General features: G+C 51.1%; 1 protein-coding gene across 2 annotated transcripts in view; it reads left to right on the top strand.

The window, feature by feature from the left end:
• Window positions 1–18,558, top strand: part of FBLN1 (fibulin 1) — a 98,804-nt gene that overhangs the window by 42,537 nt on the left and 37,709 nt on the right. For both annotated transcript variants that reach the window (XM_045363455.3, XM_005567010.4), the window contains exons 12-14: window positions 3,081–3,200; window positions 4,632–4,763; window positions 6,530–6,653. In XM_045363455.3, the coding sequence (XP_045219390.1) occupies window positions 3,081–3,200; window positions 4,632–4,763; window positions 6,530–6,653 (376 nt within the window). The remainder of the gene's footprint in view (window positions 1–3,080; window positions 3,201–4,631; window positions 4,764–6,529; window positions 6,654–18,558) is intronic.

Genomic DNA, 18,558 nt, shown 5'->3' with positions numbered 1-18,558 from the left:
CACGTAATCCACCTGCCTCAGCCTCTCAAAGTGCTGGGATTACAGGCATGGGCCACCGCACCCAACCTACCTCTAACTTTTTTTTTTTTTTTTTTTTGAGATGGAGTCTTGCTCTGTTGCCCAGGCTGGAGTGCAGCGGTACAATCTCGGCTCACTGCAAGCTCCGCCCCCCGGGTTCACGCCATTCTCCTGCCTCAGCCTCCCGTGTAGCTGGGACTACAGGCGCCCGCCACCATGCCCGGCTAATTTTTTTTTTTTTTTGTATTTTTAGTAGAGACGGGGTTTCACCGTGTTAGCCAGGATGGTCTCGATCTCCTGACCTCGTGATCCACCCGTCTCGGCCTCCCAAAGTGCTGGGATTACAGGCGTGAGCCACCGCGCCCGGCCTGCCTCTAACTTCTTATTGGAGTTAGGCTTTCCCTTCCGATAGAGACAGGGAGAAGCACCCTGGCCTTCCCGATGACGACATTCCCCAGTCTCGTCCCCAGCCCTCGAGAAAGACACTTCTGGGTTGCACATCTCAAAGGGACAGAGAAACCATTTACATTTGCAAGTTTTTCTAAAGTAGATGCTTCTAAGGAAAATGGAGGTCAGCGCCTGTAGTCAGGTTTGGGCTGGAACCAAGAGAAAATTCTTTTGGCAGCATTGATCTTTCTCAGGCAGGCATGCCATGGGGGCTGGGTCTGCATCCTGGGTACGTGGTCTTAGGCCAGTGGCAGCCATGCTGAAGTTGGGTCAAGTCTCTTGGTATGTGGGGGTTGGACAAAGTTGTTCTTGCCAACAGTCTTGTGGTTCTCAGATAACACCTCCTGGGCTGATGGGAAGGTCACATGAACAGCCTGTCAGCCCAAGGCCTGGCACATACTAGGTGCTTGGCAGATGTCGTGTCTTATGCAGGGATTAGGTTCTGAGCTGAGCAGACACTGAGAGCTTTGGACCGCCCTCGACAATTGTCCACATTGCCCATGACACCCTGTTGAGTGCGGTGCACTGACCCAGAGGACGGCTTCTGTAGCCTGACTCAAACGTGGCAGGTCCTAAAATTCTGCCATGAGAATTTTCTTTCGTGATGAGATGGTCACAGGGGTTAGATACGCCAGGGTAAGTTGCGGTGTGCATAATTCTTCAATCGGAGGATGGACGGTGTGAGGGGGTCCTGGGATTAGTTCACAAGAACGTGTATGGACATGGAACAAGATTCACGAGTTGAGTCTCTCAGGCTTGTGTTCAAACCTCACTTCTGCCATTTCTATGGCCTTGAAGAGGTAACTCAGTCTTTCTGGGCCTTGGTGTGCTCATCTGTAAAATGGGCATAGTAGGACCAACCCCATAGGGGGTTGTGAGGATGAAACGAGATTACGCATGTGAAGAGCTTATCGCAGGGCTGAGCACAGGATGAAGAGCTGGCAGTGTGGAGGCTGCTGGCTTTATTATTATTTAGTAGAAGTAGTGGGATTCCTGGCTTGTGCTTCCTCTAGTCACTCGTAAATTACTGAAAAGTCGGCATTCATATCCACATTAGTGGACAATATTGTGGACACAGAACCAGGGCCTGGCCAGCCTTGCCACGTGACCTTACTAACCATGTGTTAAGCACCTGCCGCGGGTGTGTAGTGAGAACTAGGTCCTGCACTGGGGAGTGTCTCTAGTGGGGGATGAGAGACCCCACTGGGCAGGTGGAGGCCAGGTCTGGTGTGTGGGGGCCACCGAGATGAAACACGGGCTGGAAGGCTATTGGACGTTCTCTGACAGCCACAGATTTAAGGCTTTTCCAGCCACAATCTCGGTTGCAACCGCTCAACTCTGCTGTGGTAGCAGAGAAGGGGCCAGAGGACCATGGTAAAAGAATGAGTGTGGCAGGGCGCAGTGGCTCACACCTGTAATCCCAGCACTTTGGGAGGCCGACACAGGCAGATCACTTGAGGTCAGGAGTTCGAGACCAGCATGACCAACATCGTGAAACCCCGTGTCTACTAAAAATACAAAAATTAGCTGGGCATGGTGGCGGATGCCTGTAATCCCCTAGCTACTCAGGAGGCTGAGGTGGGAGAGTTGCGTGAATTCGTATCCACGTTAGTGGATAGTGGGCTCCCAGAGGTGGAGATTGCTGTGAGCTGAGATTGAGCTACTGCACTCAAGCCTGGGCAACAGAGACTCTGTCTCAAAAAAAAAAAAAAAAAATTAATCTGGCTGTATTCTTTATTTTTTTATTATTATTATTTTGAGACGGAGTCTCTCTCTGTCACCCAGGCTGGAGTGCAGTGGTATATCTTGGCTCACTGCAACTTCTGCCTCCCGGTTCAAGCAATTCTTCTGCCTCAGCCTCCCAAGAAGCTGTGACTACAGGCACGTGCCACCATGCCCAGCTAATTCTTGTGTTTTTAGTGGAGACGGGGTTTCACCATGCTGGCCAGGCTGGTCTTGAACCCCTGACCTTGTGATCCACCCACCTTGGCCTCCCAAAGTACTGGATTACAGGCATGAGCCACCATGCCTGGCCTGGCTGTGTTCTAATAAAACTTTATTTATAAAAACAAGTGTTGGGACGAATTTGGCCCATGGACTGTGGTTCACTGACCTCTGCTCTAGGTAAAGGGGACAGTTGAGCAGTAGTTCAGAGTTGCTGGGTGGCCCAGTGAGTTCTGTGCATTGGAGTATGAGGAGTACTGGGGTATGGGCTGGATGGCTGAGGCGTTCCTTGAGTGCCGTCATCTGTGTAGGATGCCATCTTGGAGGTGAAGTGAGGAGCACAGGATCAGATTTCCATTTGAGGACTAGAATGGACTCTGGCAGCCAGGTGGGGGCTGGCTTCCAGGGGCTGAGGCTGGAGGCTATAGCTGCCGTCCTGACAGGAGAAGGTGTGGTCAAAGCAGGCAGGGGCAGGGGCAGGGAGGGAGGGTCTGGAGTCACCAGTGATGACACCTCTCCCTCGGCCACACACCCCAGGACCTCCGCCTCTCCGAGTGTGTTAACCTGAGGGAGGTGGAGAGGAGGTTTTCTGTTCACTGACCCTGAGGGCTGCTGTGGAGGCAGGGACATGTGATGTCGCTCTGAGCAGTGACCCTCGCTTTATATTTCAGACATCAATGAGTGCAGCAGCAGCCCGTGTAGCCAGGAGTGTGCCAACGTCTACGGTTCCTACCAGTGTTACTGCCGGCGGGGCTACCAGCTCAGTGATGTGGACGGAGTCACCTGTGAAGGTGCGGACGCTCCTGCTTGCTGAGGGGGAAAACCACCTGTGGCCTTTGACATGATATCCGCCATGACACCCGCCATGACACAGCAGCACGGCCTCTGACTTTCAAATCCACGGGAAGAGCCAGCTGGGATTTCGTCACCTGGCAAACCTTCCATGTCCACCCTTGGAGGCTAGTGGGTGGTTTGCTGTTTTCCCTCCAACTGAGATTTTTTTTTTTTTTTTTTTTTTTTGAGATGGGGTATTGCTCTGTTACCCAGGCTGGAGTGATATGGTGCAATCACTGCTCACTGCAGCCTCAGCTTCCCGGGTTCAAGTGATCCTCCCACCTCAGCCTCCCAAGTAGTTGGGACCATAGGCGTACACCACCACGTCTGGCTGATTTTTTTTATTTTTTAAAAATTAGAGACGGGGTCTTGCCGTGTTGCCCAGGCTGGTCTTGAACTCCTTGGCTCAAGTGATCCTCTTGCTTCAGCCTTCCAAATTGCTGGGATTACAGGCATGAGCCACCGTGCCCGGCCCCCAACTGAAATTCTAATATACTTTTCCCATCCTTAAGCATGAGGGTGGGAAGGCAGCAAACCACTCCTGACTTGTTGTTTAATAATGTGCATGGTGGTGATTGCGATGTGCCCTGGGACCTTGGGCTGCACATCTCAGAGCTTGGTGGTGGTGTGTGGCCGAGAGGTAGGGAGGTCTCACGGACCACCTGTATCCCTGACTCAGAGCTCTAACTCTTCGTCTGTAACATGGGGATTAACTCCAGCCTCACCAGATCATTGGAGGATTAAACCAGATGATAGCAATTACGGGCAATTAAGGGCAATTATGATGATTACCGTTTTCGTGTGTAAGGTGTGTGTATATTTTGTTTGCTTGTTTGTTTTTGAGACAGAGACAGCTCTGTCACTCAGGTTGGAGGGTAGTGGTACAAATACAGCTCACTGCAGCCTCCATCTTCTGGGATCAAGCAATCCTCCCAGCTCTGCCTCCTTGAGTAGCTGGGCCCACAGGCATGCACCAGTATGCTTGGCTAATTTTTTTGATTTTTTGTAGAGACAGGGTCTCACTTTGTTGCCGAGGCTGATCTCGAACTCCTGGGCTCAAGTAATCCTCCTGCCTCAGCCTCCCACAGTGTTGGGATTCCAGGCCTGAGCCAGTGCGCCCAGCTGAGCTGTGTTTCTTATTGTTGAACTGCGGTCCATGTTTCCCCCTACCCGCCACATGCATACTTCACACCATGAACTTGCTGTGTGACCCTCGGCTAGTCCCATCGCCTCTCTGAGCGTGATGGTCTCTAAGGCTTCTTGTCTTCAGCTTGTCCCATGCTGCTGCCCTCCCGGGCCCCAGTGCAGCCCCCAGGGCAATGTAGCGTGGCCAGCAGCCATGGCCAGGTGCCAGGACACTGAGGCTGAGGTGGGCTTTGCCGTTGCAGACATCGACGAGTGTGCCCTGCCCACCGGGGGCCACATCTGCTCCTACCGCTGCATCAACATCCCTGGGAGCTTCCAGTGCAGCTGCCCCTCGTCCGGCTACAGGCTGGCCCCCAACGGCCGCAACTGCCAAGGTGAGCAGGCGGAATGCCCTGGCGTCCCTCATGCTGTGCTTGGGGCTCTGCAGTGTGATGGGGCTGAGGCCGGGCTCGGGGGCTGTACTTCCCCAACCCAAGGGCCACAGCACAGATGCATTCAGGAAAAGGAGGCCCTCCCACCATCCAAGGGGTGTCCTGGGGTCTGCAGCACCCTGGTCTCCCACACCCAGGCCCCAGCATACTTGTCCTCTGGGTTGTCTGAGCCCCATGACGGCTGCATCCGGCAGGAACACTTGAGCCCTCCTATGCTCTCCTCAGCAGCCCCTAAAAGGGCTAAAAGCCCCTAAAAGGCTGGAACAGAGTTCTTTAGGAAGATGCCCACCAGGGAGGAAGCAGTCCAGGCCAGGGGATGGTGTGGCCTGGTGTGGGATGGCCCAGGGACACTCATGACTGTGGGTCAGCTCCAGCATGGACTAAGTGATGGGGGCCAGTGGCATTGGTTCTGCATTCAGCCCCCATTTTATGAACGCTCTAGGGGGCTGTGTGTGCCACCCAAAGCCATCCGACGACCATCCATTCAGTCACTGACAGCGGGTGCTGAGTGGGTGTTTGTGAGCGTGTGATCCCCAGTGTACACGCTGGGCCCAGAAGCTGAGTCATGGAGGTGGGGCTGTCCAGCCAGTGCCTCGGGAGCCCCACACAGGGCTGTGGATCCTGGGGCTCCAGAAGCCTCCTGGGTCCCACAGATGTAGCTTCTGGTCATGAGGAAGATGGGTGACTTTGATGAAAGGCAGACAGGAGCTGCGGTGTTTCCTAGGAGGCCCCCTCCGCTTGCCCCGGGCCTGAGCCCGGTTGTGTCTGCATTTCTGACGGAGCAAATGACTTTTCTCCTGGCCAGGCTCCCTCACCGCAGCCTGGGGTCCCGCCCAGACTCAGCGTAAACACATTCCTGAGCCGGGCCTTTGAGGCTGGGGAGTGTTGTCTTTGCCACCGATGCTCAGGCATTTGGCACCTCTTAATGGACGTCTCCCAGGGCTGGTGACAGCCCCTGAGCCCCGCTGTTTGGCTGCTCCAGAGTCTGTGGGGATTGGGCTGCTCACCCATCTCCAGGGGCCTCTCGGTGTGGTGCCCCAGGCCCCATCTCAGGAGTCCCAGTCCTGGTGGTTCCAGTCCCCCCTGAACAGCCACCAACCCCATCATACAGGGCAAGACGTATGATCCCTTGAAGGCTGTTTTTCTCATTGTTGTGTGGAGCTAGCAGCTCCTGCCCTTTTCTCCTTAGAGGTTGAGTCACACCTCGGGTAAGGGTGCTGTGGCTTGGGAGCCACAGAGAGGCCCTGGGTGGTTAGTGCATGGACTCTGGCACCAGCCCGCCTGGGTTCAAAGCTCGGCTCTGACATTTATAAAATATGTAACCTCAGGCAGGTCTCTAAAGCTCTGTGAGCTCCTCATAAAATGAGGATCATAACAGTATCTGCCTCATTGAGTTCTTAGGAGGATTCAGTGAGTTATCCTGCCTTGCGAGGCACTCCCAGGACCCGTCATGCAGTGTTTACTTTTACCATTGTCACACTCCCTCCATGGATTGCAAATGATAAGTTAACGCTCTATAAATGTAAATATCCTATAAATGTAAGAACTGGCACAGGACACTGCTCTGAAGATCAGCCAGTGGAGGGCATGGATGGCCTGATCGCCACCCCTAACCCTAGTTGATGGGAGGCCTGGGCTCCTCCGTGTCCAGATGGGGATGGCTCCTGCAGCCTCTGCCTTCATTGTGCTGCTGTGGGGGTCTCTTGCAGACATTGATGAGTGTGTGACTGGCATCCACAACTGCTCCATCAATGAGACCTGCTTCAACATCCAGGGCGGCTTCCGCTGCCTGGTCTTCGAGTGCCCTGAGAACTATCGCCGCTCCGCAGCCACGTAAGTCATCTGGACCATGCCATCGTCTGTCTGTGTTGGCCTTCCTGGTGACCCAGCTCCCGGGTGGATGGGTTATCAGGCTGTGACCTCAGTGTCCTCCCATGAGGGACACAGGGCACTCACCTGATCCCTGGCCCTCAAGCCTCTAAATGCTAGTGACACTGGTCTCAGAAAGTCAAAGGAGTAACTGCAAATGAATCTGGGGTCTATAGTCATGCTTTCAGGCCAAGGCTGTGCACAGAACCAGGCAGAAACCACAGCCCTCTGTTTTCCTAGGTGGAGCCTTGGGCAAGCTCTCTGGGCCTCGGTTTTCTCATCTGTAACATGCAGATGTCAGAACGTGCTCTGACTCAGATGCGTAGGTAACAGAGTCTCCATGTCAGTCCAAAGTCAGGGAGCCGATGTGACTTGTTGGACATTGTTGTTAGGTGCCTCCGTGAAAGCCAGAATTCATCCAGCCTGGTGACTGTGGGAACAGCATCAAAGATTCCAGATCCTAAACGGGGGGCTGCGTGCCCCTATGTCTTTGTAAGCTCACTCACTCCTAGGCCATCACGGCGTCCACTTGAGACCACGGTTCCCACTTCCTATCCCCCTTACCCCTAATTGTATTCGTCAAGTCTCATTTAGTGCTACTGTCAGTTGCTTCAGGAAAAGCTCCATGCTGGGACAGATCTCAGGACTGTGGACTTGTGACCTCCCCCAGCACTCTTAGTGTGCAGTGCAGGCAGCCAGCCGTTTCCCAGGCCTTGGCCTCTTGACCTTCAGCCTGCCTTGGGTTCTTGGCCAGCTGCCCCCACCACCTGAGGGTCAGTGGTAGTGTTCACCGCCTGACCCGAGGGGCAGCTGCCCTGGCTCATGGCATAGCAAGACTTCTGGGTCACCGAGCGGCCCCGTTGTCCCTGGCAGCCCTCCATATTCTTCCTGGCATTGGGATGGCCCGTTGGCTGGCCCGGCCGCTTCCCTGATCTGCTGTTTCCCAGCATGGGTTTCTGTCTGCTTGAAAACCCAACATCTTGTTTCCTTCCTGAGCTTGGGTTAGGAAAAAGCTGCCCCAAAACTGGGTTTGCAAGTCTGTAGCATCCTGAAGAGCTCATGGTTATGCAACAGCCTGGCAGGCAGTGACAGTGCTTCTCTGAGCCATTAAGAAAGTTCCATGGCCTCAGCTGGAGGCTGTGCAGCCGTCTGTCATTGTAAGTTCACTCTCTCCCCAGCCTTTGTCAGTGCCTGGGCTTGAGGATTCCAGGAGGCTGGCTGTGGTTGTGACCTCGATTTCTAGCTTGCACACAGTCATGAAACCACCTTTTGACGAGGAGGAGGCTGCCCTGCACAGGGGCCCTGGCGCCTTCTAAGCCCGAGGGTGGGCAGGTTGGCCATGTCTGCTAAGGTCATGGCTGAAATCGGCAGAACCCAGCTCCACCCCTCATGTTGGCTGTGGAAGCCTCTGCCACCCCTCAGTGCTGGAGAAAGTCATTTCTTCCTGGACCTACTGTGTGCAGGCACCTGGGTAGACAGTGAGCCCACAAAGGCCTTTGTCCCTGCACTGGCTCGGCCTTTGGAGCATGCGCTAAGAGGGAGGAGGGGTCCCGACGTGGCTGGGTGTGAGGGTGGGCAGGGGGCTGTCTGGAGTGGGCCATGCCGGCATGAAGGTGGAAGGGGAATCGAATCAGGCAGAAGGGGCGGGAGTATGGACACGCGTGGTGAAATGGGGAGTTCAGCCGGAAACCTGGGCCCTGTGTGCTGTGTAGTAAGGGACTGACCTGCCGGGCGCCTGGCTTGTTCCAGCCTTTGGACTCCCAGGGTTGATAGCAAGGAGGGGCCACGGCCGCTCAGCACTGCTAACCCCTCAGACTGGAGTTTTGTATTTTACAGCCCCTTTTCCTGCTCATCAAAAACCCAAACTTCTTAAAGCGTTTTTTCATCTAAACTTCAGAAAGCAATTTTTAAAATCTAAAAGAGCCATATTGAGGAGGGATCTGTGGCCAGCGCTTCTGTGGTTAACAACTCAGCAAGACTGCCTCACTCGGGAGCCTTGACAGACAGGACTGCAGAGTCCGCTTCTGCGGCTTTCTCTCTCTCTCCAGTCACACGGCTTCCATCTGGGGAACATCCCGGAGGCCGAGGGCTGGTAACTGGAGCATGACCCAGGAAGCTGGGCCGCAAACCACAGGGCTCGGCCTTGTGGACAGGACCAAGCTGTTACAGTCCTCCCCATACAATTCCCTCCTGCCCGCAGGAGGAAGTGTGCAAAGCTGTCCCACAGCCTTTGATGGGGCCGGACACATCCTCTTTATCCCCTCAGTGGGGCTGGCCCCTGATGACCTGTGGTCTAGAAAGCTGGAGCAAAGCCGGGTGGCCTTGGTTGCCGCTTCTTGGGAATGGGACGTGAGTGAACAGCTGTGGGCCTGAGGGTGTAACATGGTGACGGTGGCGGAGATAGAGCCGTCGATGGCCCCCCTGCCTTGGCCAGTTCTGGGGCTTGTCTCCCGGACGACGAGCGTGTGAAAGTCACGAAAATTCCGGCAGGGATGTCCACAAGCACCTGGGGTGGCCAGAACTGCTGTGCCTCCCAGGAGAAGAAGGGGGCCTAGACGGCCTTTTCTCTCTGGTGTGTGGTGGCTTAGGATCATCTCCACAGAGCTTGGGGTGTTAGGGTCAAATATGTTGAACTGGCAAGTTGGAGCACATTGTTCTCTAACACATGACATGGCCCAGGATGAGTGGCCTGCCGAGGGGACATGTCTGGAAACCAGGGCCTACATGGCAGGCGGGGACGGGACGGGCTCGCCTGTGCCCAGCTCTGTAATAGATTCAGTGATGACAGCCCGTCCCTGACCTCGACACACTGGCTAAAAGGGATTTTTGGGCCGTTCCCAGTCTGACAGGCAGTTTGCCAGATAGTTATGTTTCTGGTGTTTTATTAAGTTTGAGTAGAGTGAAGTAGGATCATTGAAGCCAGGACTTAACCAGGAAAATCAAGGACGTGTTTATTTTTGTGCATTAGTCATTTGCTAAGCACATAGCAGGTGCCCCAGGTCCTGTTCTTGTCCAGAAGGAGCCAGCCCAGAAACTCCTAGTGTAGAGAAGGTTTTGGGGTGCTCTGAGGAATGACTGTGTGGGGTTGGAGGGGGAGCCTCCAGGGAGGAGTGACCAGCTCGCTGTGTGTGATGACGGCGTGAGCTGCACCAGAACATCACGCACACCTCCTATTGCTTTCCTCCCATTGCTTTCCTCCCATTGCTTTCCTCCGGCGTGCTGGCTGAACGCTTCCCTGTGGCAAAACAAAACCCCACCCCTGATTAGTACCGGCCCTGCTGAGAGACGCAGGGAAGCTGAAATCCCACCAGGGCGACTCTAGCGCCACCTGCTGATCAGCCTCATCCAGGCTGGTCCCGAAGCTGCTGGGGTGTGTGCGCGTGCGCGTGTGTGTGTGTGTGTGTGTGTGTGTGTGTGTGCGCGCGCGCGTGCCTGTGCGTGTACACTGTGTGTGTAAAAGCTTTGAAGTAAGACAGGCTGACTTTGAAAGCCAAGCCTGCCCCTTACTACACACCATGGAGCCATGAGCAAGTTCTGTGTCCTCACTGGGCATCTGTCTTCCCGCCAGTAGAGCGGGAGGACGATGGGAGACAGTGGCAGGAGCGAGTACGGTTCACCTGCAACCGGAAGCACAGTTCACGGGTCCCATGCTCCTCCCCCAGTTCATGGACGCTTCGGTCGCAGCTCCTCAGAGGCCCCCCTGGGGAAGAGCTCTCAGATCACCTGGAGCACTCCTGTTTGGCCTGGACCTGGGCATCTCTGGGGCAGGCTGCCACCAGCAGCACCCGTGCCCACCTTCTTTCCTGCCTCTGCTTTGGGCCCCTCCCAGGCAGGACTCCCCCTTCAGTGCCCCTGACTCCCAGGCCAGTCCTTTCTAAGAGCTTGGAATGGTCATTAGCCAAGTAAATGCAAGGCCTCCTGTCAGTCCCGACAAACCTGGAAAGAGGAGGTAAAAGGAGACAGTCTCAATAAATGCCTCAAGCAAGTCCAAGTAACCCAGCACGAGACACAGAAACTTAAAAAGCCAAGAGGGAGATGTGATGGAAAGCCAGGACGAGAGGATGCTCCTGACTCCAGAATCCAGACACAGCCCAGATGGCGGGACTTCCTGGAGCACCTGGGCCAGGTCCTCTGGGGCTCTGCACCTGGGCCCTGCTTCTTAAGGCAGCCACCTTCAGAGTGTGATGGGCCAGGAGTTCAGGACACAGGAGACGACCCCTGTCCCATCTTGTGACAAGAAATTAGAACTTGTTACTATCCTGTAGCAGGAAGATAATACCTATCTTCATCCTGTCACAGGAAGTTAGAATCTGTAACAGGAAGTTGGAATCTGTGCTCATCCTATACAGGAAGTTAAGACCCGTCCCCGTCTCCACCGAAGGAAGTTAGGACCCATCCCCATCTCCACCCCAGGAGGTTGGAACCTGTCCCTGTCTCCATCACAGGAGGTTGGGACCCGTCTCTGTCTCTACCGCAAGAAGTTTGGACCTGTACTATTTAGGGTTCTCTAGAGGGACAGAACTAATGGAATATACGTATATATGTGTGTATATACGTATATTCCATTATATATATATACACACATATATACCCATTATATATATCCATATATATCCATATATATACACATATATATACACACACATGTATATCTAATATATATACTAGACATATTATATATACGTGTATATATATACGTGTGTATATGTGTATATATATGTATTATATGTGCATTAGTCATTTGCTAAACACATAGCAGGTGCCCCAGGCCCTGTTCTTTGTCCAGAAGGAACCAGCCCAGAAACTCCTAGTGTGTGTGTGTATATATATAGTACATGTATATTCATATATACATATATATGTATATTCCATTATATATACAAAGGGGAGTTTATTAAGTACTAACTCACATGATCACAAGGTCCCACAATAGACCATCTCCAGGCTGGGAGCAAGGAGAGCAGTCTGAGTCCTAAAAATGAAGAGAAATGAGTCTGATGTTTGAGGGCAGGAAGCATCCAGCATGGGAGAAAGATGTAGGCTGGGAGGCTAGGCCAGTCTCTCTTTTCACGTTTTTCTGCCTGCTTATGCTGTAGTCGTGCTGGTAGCTGATTAGTTGGTGCCCACCCAGATTAAGGATGAATCTGCCTTTCTCAGCCCACTGACTCAAATGTGAATCTTTTTTGGCAACACCCTCACAGAAACACCTAGGATCAATACTTTGTATCCTTCAATCCAATCAAGTTGACACTCAGTGTTAACCATCACAAGTCCACCCCTTGTCAACTTGAACCCATGCACATCTCCTGAGATCATATAAAATCTTCAAATAAAGACAATAATAAGGTCATAATTATGCCTAACATAACACAACTATCCTTCGTACAACCAGAAACTCACCAATCCCCAACCTAAATACTATTATATAAAGTTAACGATATTTAAATGCTGATGTGAATTCAGTAAATCTTATGTCACTTGATAAAGGAGAAAGGAAATAAAATGAAGACATTTTTGTTAGTACAAGTGTATACATGCACAAACATTTTTGTTTGTTTTTTGTTTGTTTGTTTGTTGAGACAGAGTCTCCCTCCGTTGCCTAGGCTAAAGTGTGGTGGTGTGATTTTGTCTCACTACAACCTCCGCCTCCCAAGTTCAAGTGATTCTCCCGCCTCAGCCTCCTGAGTAGCTGAGATTACAGGTGTGTGCCACCACACCCAGCTAATTTTTCTATTTTAAGTAGAGACGAGGTTTCATCATGTTGGTCAGGCTGGTCTCGAGCTCCTGACCTGAAGTGATCCGCCCACCTTGGCCTCCCAAAGTGCTGGGATCACAGGCATGAGCCACAGCGCCTGGCCATGCTTTTAACAAAAGAAGGAGGAAATACTCATGACAATTACAGCCCTCCTTTCTGCAACTGGTCACATGAGTCTTAGCTGGTATTGATGACTACTTTCTTCTACTACCCATTCTGTATTTCTTTGCCTTCAGCAAGCACCTTGGCATATCGCGGTTTTTTTCCTGGTGGAGTGACCCAGACCTTCATTCCTAAAGGGTCTGGGTCATTTGTAGTCCTGCCTGGATTGGGCTATTGTAGTTTCCCATTGACCTTAATCACAGGGCATGGTAATACTAAGAGATGCCCTAATGGATCTCCTGTGTTCCTTGCTTCATTATGGAGTAGTAGACTGATTTCATCTTGATAGTCTGAGTCAGTCACCCCAGCCAACACTGTAACTCCCTTCTTAACCTGTTGACTTAAAGGTAGGAGGAGCCCAAAGTGTCCAGGGGGCAATCTTAACTTCCAGTTTAATGGAATCATTGTTGTGTCTCCTAGTGGCAGCTAAGACCTCTGAAACTAAGACCTCTAGGCCAGCAGAACGTAATGTTGCAGGAATAGGAAGAAAAAATTTTGCTAGTGGATCACTAGGGGTGATGATGAGTGGTGCCACTTCCATTTCCACCCTTGGATTCCTGGACCTGTGAATCCTGGCTATGGAAGAAACAGTGTCATATATTGGATGCTGATTCAGAGCATACATGGCCTTCTGGAGAACTTTGCCCCAGCCCTGCAAAGTACTGTCACCTAGTTGGCATTGTAATTGTGACTTCAAAAGGCCATTCCACCATTCTATCAATCTGCTGTTTCAAGACAATGGGCAACATGGTAAAACCAGTGAATTCTGTGAGCATGAGCCCACTGCCGTACCTCTTTAGCCGTAAAGTGAGTGCTTGCATTCCGTGAACCCACGGATGGTAGTCTTGGCAGAAGCATTGTGTGCAGGATAGGCAAACCCATATCCAGAGTAAATATGTATTCCAGTGAGGACAAACCTCTGCCCTTTCCATGATGGAAGAGGTCCAATAAAATCAACCTGCCACCAGGTAGCTGGCTGATCACCTCGAGGAATGGTGCCATATCGAGGGCTCAGTGTTGGTCTCTGTTGCTAGCAGATTGGGCCCTCAGCAGTGGCCATATCCAGGTCAGCCTTGGTGAGTGGAAGTCCATGTTGCTGAGCCCCATGCATAACCTCCATCCCTGCCACCATGGCCACTTCGTTCAGGGGCCCACTGGGCAATGACGGGGGTGGCTGGGGAAAGAAGCTGAGTGGTGTCCACAGAACGAATCATCCTGTCCACTTGCTTATTAAAATCCTCCTCTGCTGAGCACTTTTAAGTGATATGGTGAGCACTCTCATGTGATACAAATATCTTCACAGTTTTTGACTCAAAAGAGGTCTATCCACATACCTCTTCCCCAAATTTCGTTGTCACCAATTTTCCAATCATGCTTCTTCCAAGTCTCTGACCATCCAGCCAAACCATTGGCCACAGCCCATGAATCAGTATATAATCGCACATGTGGTCATTTCTCGTTCCATGCAAAGTGCACAGCCAGGTGCATTGCTTGAAGTTCTGCCCACTGGAAAGATTTCCCTATGCCACTGTCCTTCAGGGATGTCCTAGAAAGGGGCTGTAGTGCTGCAGCTGTCCACTTTTGAGTGGTGCAAGCATATCGTGCAGAATCATCTGTGAACCAGGCCCTAGTCTTCCCTTCCTCTGTCAGCTGATCATTGGGAACTCTGCATGAGGCCATCTGTGCAGGATGGAGGACAGAAGGCAAGTTGGCAGGAGTGGAGACCATGGGCATTTGAGCCACTTCCTCATGTAACTTAACTTGTGCCTTCAAGACCTGCTCAAGCCCGATCACATATATACCACTTCCATTTGATGATGGAATGCTGCTGTGCATGACCAACTTTATGGCTAGATGGGTAGAAAGCACCCAGTTCATGATGGGCAGTTCAGGTCACATGGTGACTTGATGACCCAGAGTCAAACATTCAGTTTCCACCAAGGCCCAGTAACAGGCCAAGAGCTGTCTCTCGAAAGGAGAGTAGTTATCTGCAGAAGGTGACAGGGCCTTGCTCTGAAAGCCTAGAGACCTCCACTGTGATTCACCTATGGGGGCCTGCCAAAGGCTGCAGACAGCATCCTTGCCTGCCACTGACACCTCAAGCAACATTGGATCTGCTGGATCATATGGCCCAAGTGGCAGAGCAGCTTGCACAGCAGCCTGGACCTGTTGCAGAGCCTTCTCCTGTTCTGGACCCCACTCAAAACTGGCAGCCTTTCAGGTCACTTGATAAATGGGCTGGAGTAATACTCAAATGAGGAATGTGTTGCCTCCAAAATCGAAATAGGCTCACTAGGCGTTGTGTCTTGGTTGTAGTGGGGGCCAAATGCAGCAACTTATCCTTCACCTTAGAAGGAATATCTCAACAGGCCCCAAACCACTGGACCCTTAGAAATTTTACTGAGGTAGAAGGTCCCTGAATTTTATTATCGGATTTATTTTTCATCCTCTGGCATGCCAGTGTCTCACCAGTAAGTCCAGTGTGTTTGCTACTTCTCACTCACTGGAACCAATCAGCATAATGCCACCAATTTTAATGGACCAGCGTGATATCTTGCAGAAGCAAAATGCGATCAAGGTCTCTCTGAATAAGATTATGACATGAATAAGATTATGACACAAAGCCAGAGAGTTGATACACCCCTGAGGTACGACTGTGAAGGTATATTGCTGGTCTTGCCAGCTGAAGACAAATTGCTTCTGGTGGGCCTTGGAACAGGAATGGAGAAAAATGCATTTGCCAAGTCAGTGGCTGCATACCAGGTACCAAGAGATGTGGTAATTTGCTCAAGCAAGGAAACCACATCTGGTATAGCAGCTGCAATTGGAGTCACCACTTGGCTAAGCTTAACGATAATCCACTGCCATTCACCAAGATCCATCTGTCTTCTGCACAGGCCAAATGGGAGAGTTGAATGGGGATGTGGTGGGAATCACAGCACCCCTGAGTCTTTCAAGTTTTTGATGGTGACACTAATCTCCTCAGTCCCTCCAGGGATGCGATATTGTTTTTGATTTATTGTTTTTCTAGGTAGAGGTAGCTCTCATGGCTTCTATTTGGCTTTTCCAACCATAAAAGCCCTCACCCTACCAGTCAGGGAGCCAGTGTGGGGGTTCTGCCAGCTGCTAAGTATGTCTGTGCCAATTTTGCATTCTGGCACTGGGGAAATGACCACAGGATGGGTCCAGGAACCCCCTGTAAGTCAGACCTGAGCTAAAACTCCATTAATTACCTGACCTCCTTAAGCCCCTATTTAACTGGAGGGCCACGATGACGTTTTGAGTCCTCTGGAATCAACGTCAGCTCAGAGACTGTCCAGTATTCCCCTAAATGTCTGATCATTTCCCTTTCCCCAGTGCACAGTTACTCTGGTAAAAGGCCGGAGGTCTCTTTGGGGAAAGATGGGAGAAAGATTCACTGCATAAATTGTTGGTAATGTAGTGGGGTCCTTCCTCAAGGGGACCCGGCCTCCCCTCATTTAAGGGGTTTTGGGTCTGTAAACTGGTTCAAGTCTGGAAATTGAGGGGCCATGATTCTCTGTTTTTATAATTCAAATTAGTCTTTGTCCATGTGACCTAGAAGTTTTCTGCTTATACAAATCAAGTAGGAATGCAGTAGGCTTCCTATCAATTTCACTTCTAGGAACACTGTGATTAATTAGCCAATGCCAGAGCTCTACATGAGTCAGACTATTCCAATTGCCGCTTTGCCTCTGCTGTCCATTACAGTAACTACACCCACCTTGCCTTTGACGGTTGAGTGCTACCACTTGGCCACTGCCACCTCAGGATCCAATTATTTCCATTGTATTTAAATTTTGTAGTTGAGTGACTGCGGTTCCCACTGTTAGATCTGACATACTAAGAAGAGCAATTACAGGACTCTTCAAAGATGCAGGTGCTGCCTTCACAAATCTATTTTGAAAGGCATTGGTCAAGGGTATATCTTCTGGACCCTCCCAGCTTGGATGAGTAGGTCTAAAGTGACTAATCCACTCCACCATCCCAATCTCCCTAAGTCTTTGGATCCCTTCCTCTACATTAAACCAAGGAAGGCCAGGCATTTCCAGCTCGCTCACAGTGGGCCATCTCTTCATCCATATTTCTGCTAAACAAGCAAATAAACTGTTAGAACCTTTTTAAACTCCCTGAGTTGCAACATTAAATGCAGAGTCCCTGCTTAGTGGGCCTAAGTCAGTAAATTCAGCCTGATCCAGTGCTATGTTCCTTCCACCATTCTCCAACACCCTTGCTATCCATTCTCATGCCCGTTCTCCAGATTTTTGTTTCTATAAATTAGAAAACTCAAGCAGTTCTTTTTGAGTGTAGCTCACTGCCTCATGGGTCACACTCTCAACCTCATCTCTAGCGGCCCGCCACAACTTCAGTCTAGTTATATGTCTAGAGGCAAACGGGGGTGTTAGGGGTGGCTCCTGAGGAGAATCAACATTATCTTCCCTGGCAACTGCCTCACAGGAGGCCATCACTGTTGCCTCAGGCAGCGGGGTTTATCTTCTAGGACAAAAGTGGAAAGGCTGATGGGTAGGGGAGGGGATGTTGCCACTACTGGGGATGGGGAAGCTGTTAAGCTATTTCTTCTGGCAAAAAAGGTTCATCAGAGTTTACAGACTCAGTGTCCCTAGCTTCATCTGGCTCCTCCGACACGTCCCCATTCCAAGTTGCAGAGTTCCATTCTTTTCCAATCAGTGCTCTCACTCTAACAGTAGACACCTGGCGAGGCTGTGCATGCATCTTTCATTGCAGATCAGCCACTTGCATGATAAGAGCTGGTGTCTGTTTTCCCACAATTTCAGCTCTTCCTCTACGGGAGATAAGACTCTCACTCAGGGCAATCTTAGCAGATTTGAAGCTCAGTATCTGCTTCTGAAGCTGGGAGATAGAATCCCTGAGTTCATCATTTTCCTTCATCACTTTGTCCACTGAACTTAGGAGCAAACAACCAGCTTCATTAAGTTCCTTGGTTCTCCACATATGATCAAAAGTATTATGTATAGAGTCACTAAACTTGCCTCTCATGAGCGATGAATCAGGAGTTTCAAATGCATTTATTTTGCGTAACTTTCTAAACAGTTCATGCCAAGGACTATCAGTGTTCTCCATACTATTAGAAGTAGAGTCCTTAGCATTTTTGGGTCTAATCGTTAACCAGCCAACTCCAGAAACCCCAAAACCAATGAAAGAACTCCATCTTTAATATTCTGTTCCTCTAAAGCCACTCCTGGTACCCACATCTGTAGTAGTTAGGGTTCTCTAGAGGGATGGAACTAATGGAATTCGTATATATAAAGGGGAGTTTATTAAGCATTAACTCACATGATCACAAGGTCCCACAATAGACCATCTGAAGGCTGAGGAGCAAGGAGAGCCAGTCCGAGTCCCAAAACTGAAGAACTTGGAGTCTGATGTTCGAGGGCGGGAAGCATCCAGCACGGGAGAAAGATGTAGGCTGGGAGGCTAGGCCAGTCTCTCTTTTCACATTTTTCTGCCTGCTTGTGCCGTAGCTGTACTGGTAGCTGATTAGTTGGTGCCCACCCAGATTGAGGGTGGGTCTGCCTTTCCCAGCCCACTGACTCAAATGTAACTGTCTTTTGGCAACACCTTCACAGACACACCCAGGATCAATACTTTGTATCCTTCAATTCAATCAAGTTGACACTCCGTATTAACCATCACAGGACCCGTCTCCACTGCAGGAAGTTAGGACCCACCCCTGTCTCCACCCAGAAAGTTAGGACCTGTCTCTGTTTCTATTGCAGGAAGTTGGGATCTGTCCCCATTTCCAATCCAAGCCCTGAAATGGCCCTATGGACCCAGAGGTACTGGCCTGGAACACAAGGGCTTAGTGACAGGAAACTGGGAGCCGACCTCACTGGCTGAGCATAGATATGGCTCCCTCACTCACTTTGTGACCTTGGGAAGTGGGAAGGCCAC

This window comes from Macaca fascicularis, chromosome 10, assembly GCF_037993035.2.
Source record: "Macaca fascicularis isolate 582-1 chromosome 10, T2T-MFA8v1.1".
Classification (NCBI taxonomy): domain Eukaryota; kingdom Metazoa; phylum Chordata; class Mammalia; order Primates; family Cercopithecidae; genus Macaca; species Macaca fascicularis.
Note: the sequence above shows the minus strand (reverse complement) of the source record. Positions and strands in the feature narration are given on the sequence as shown.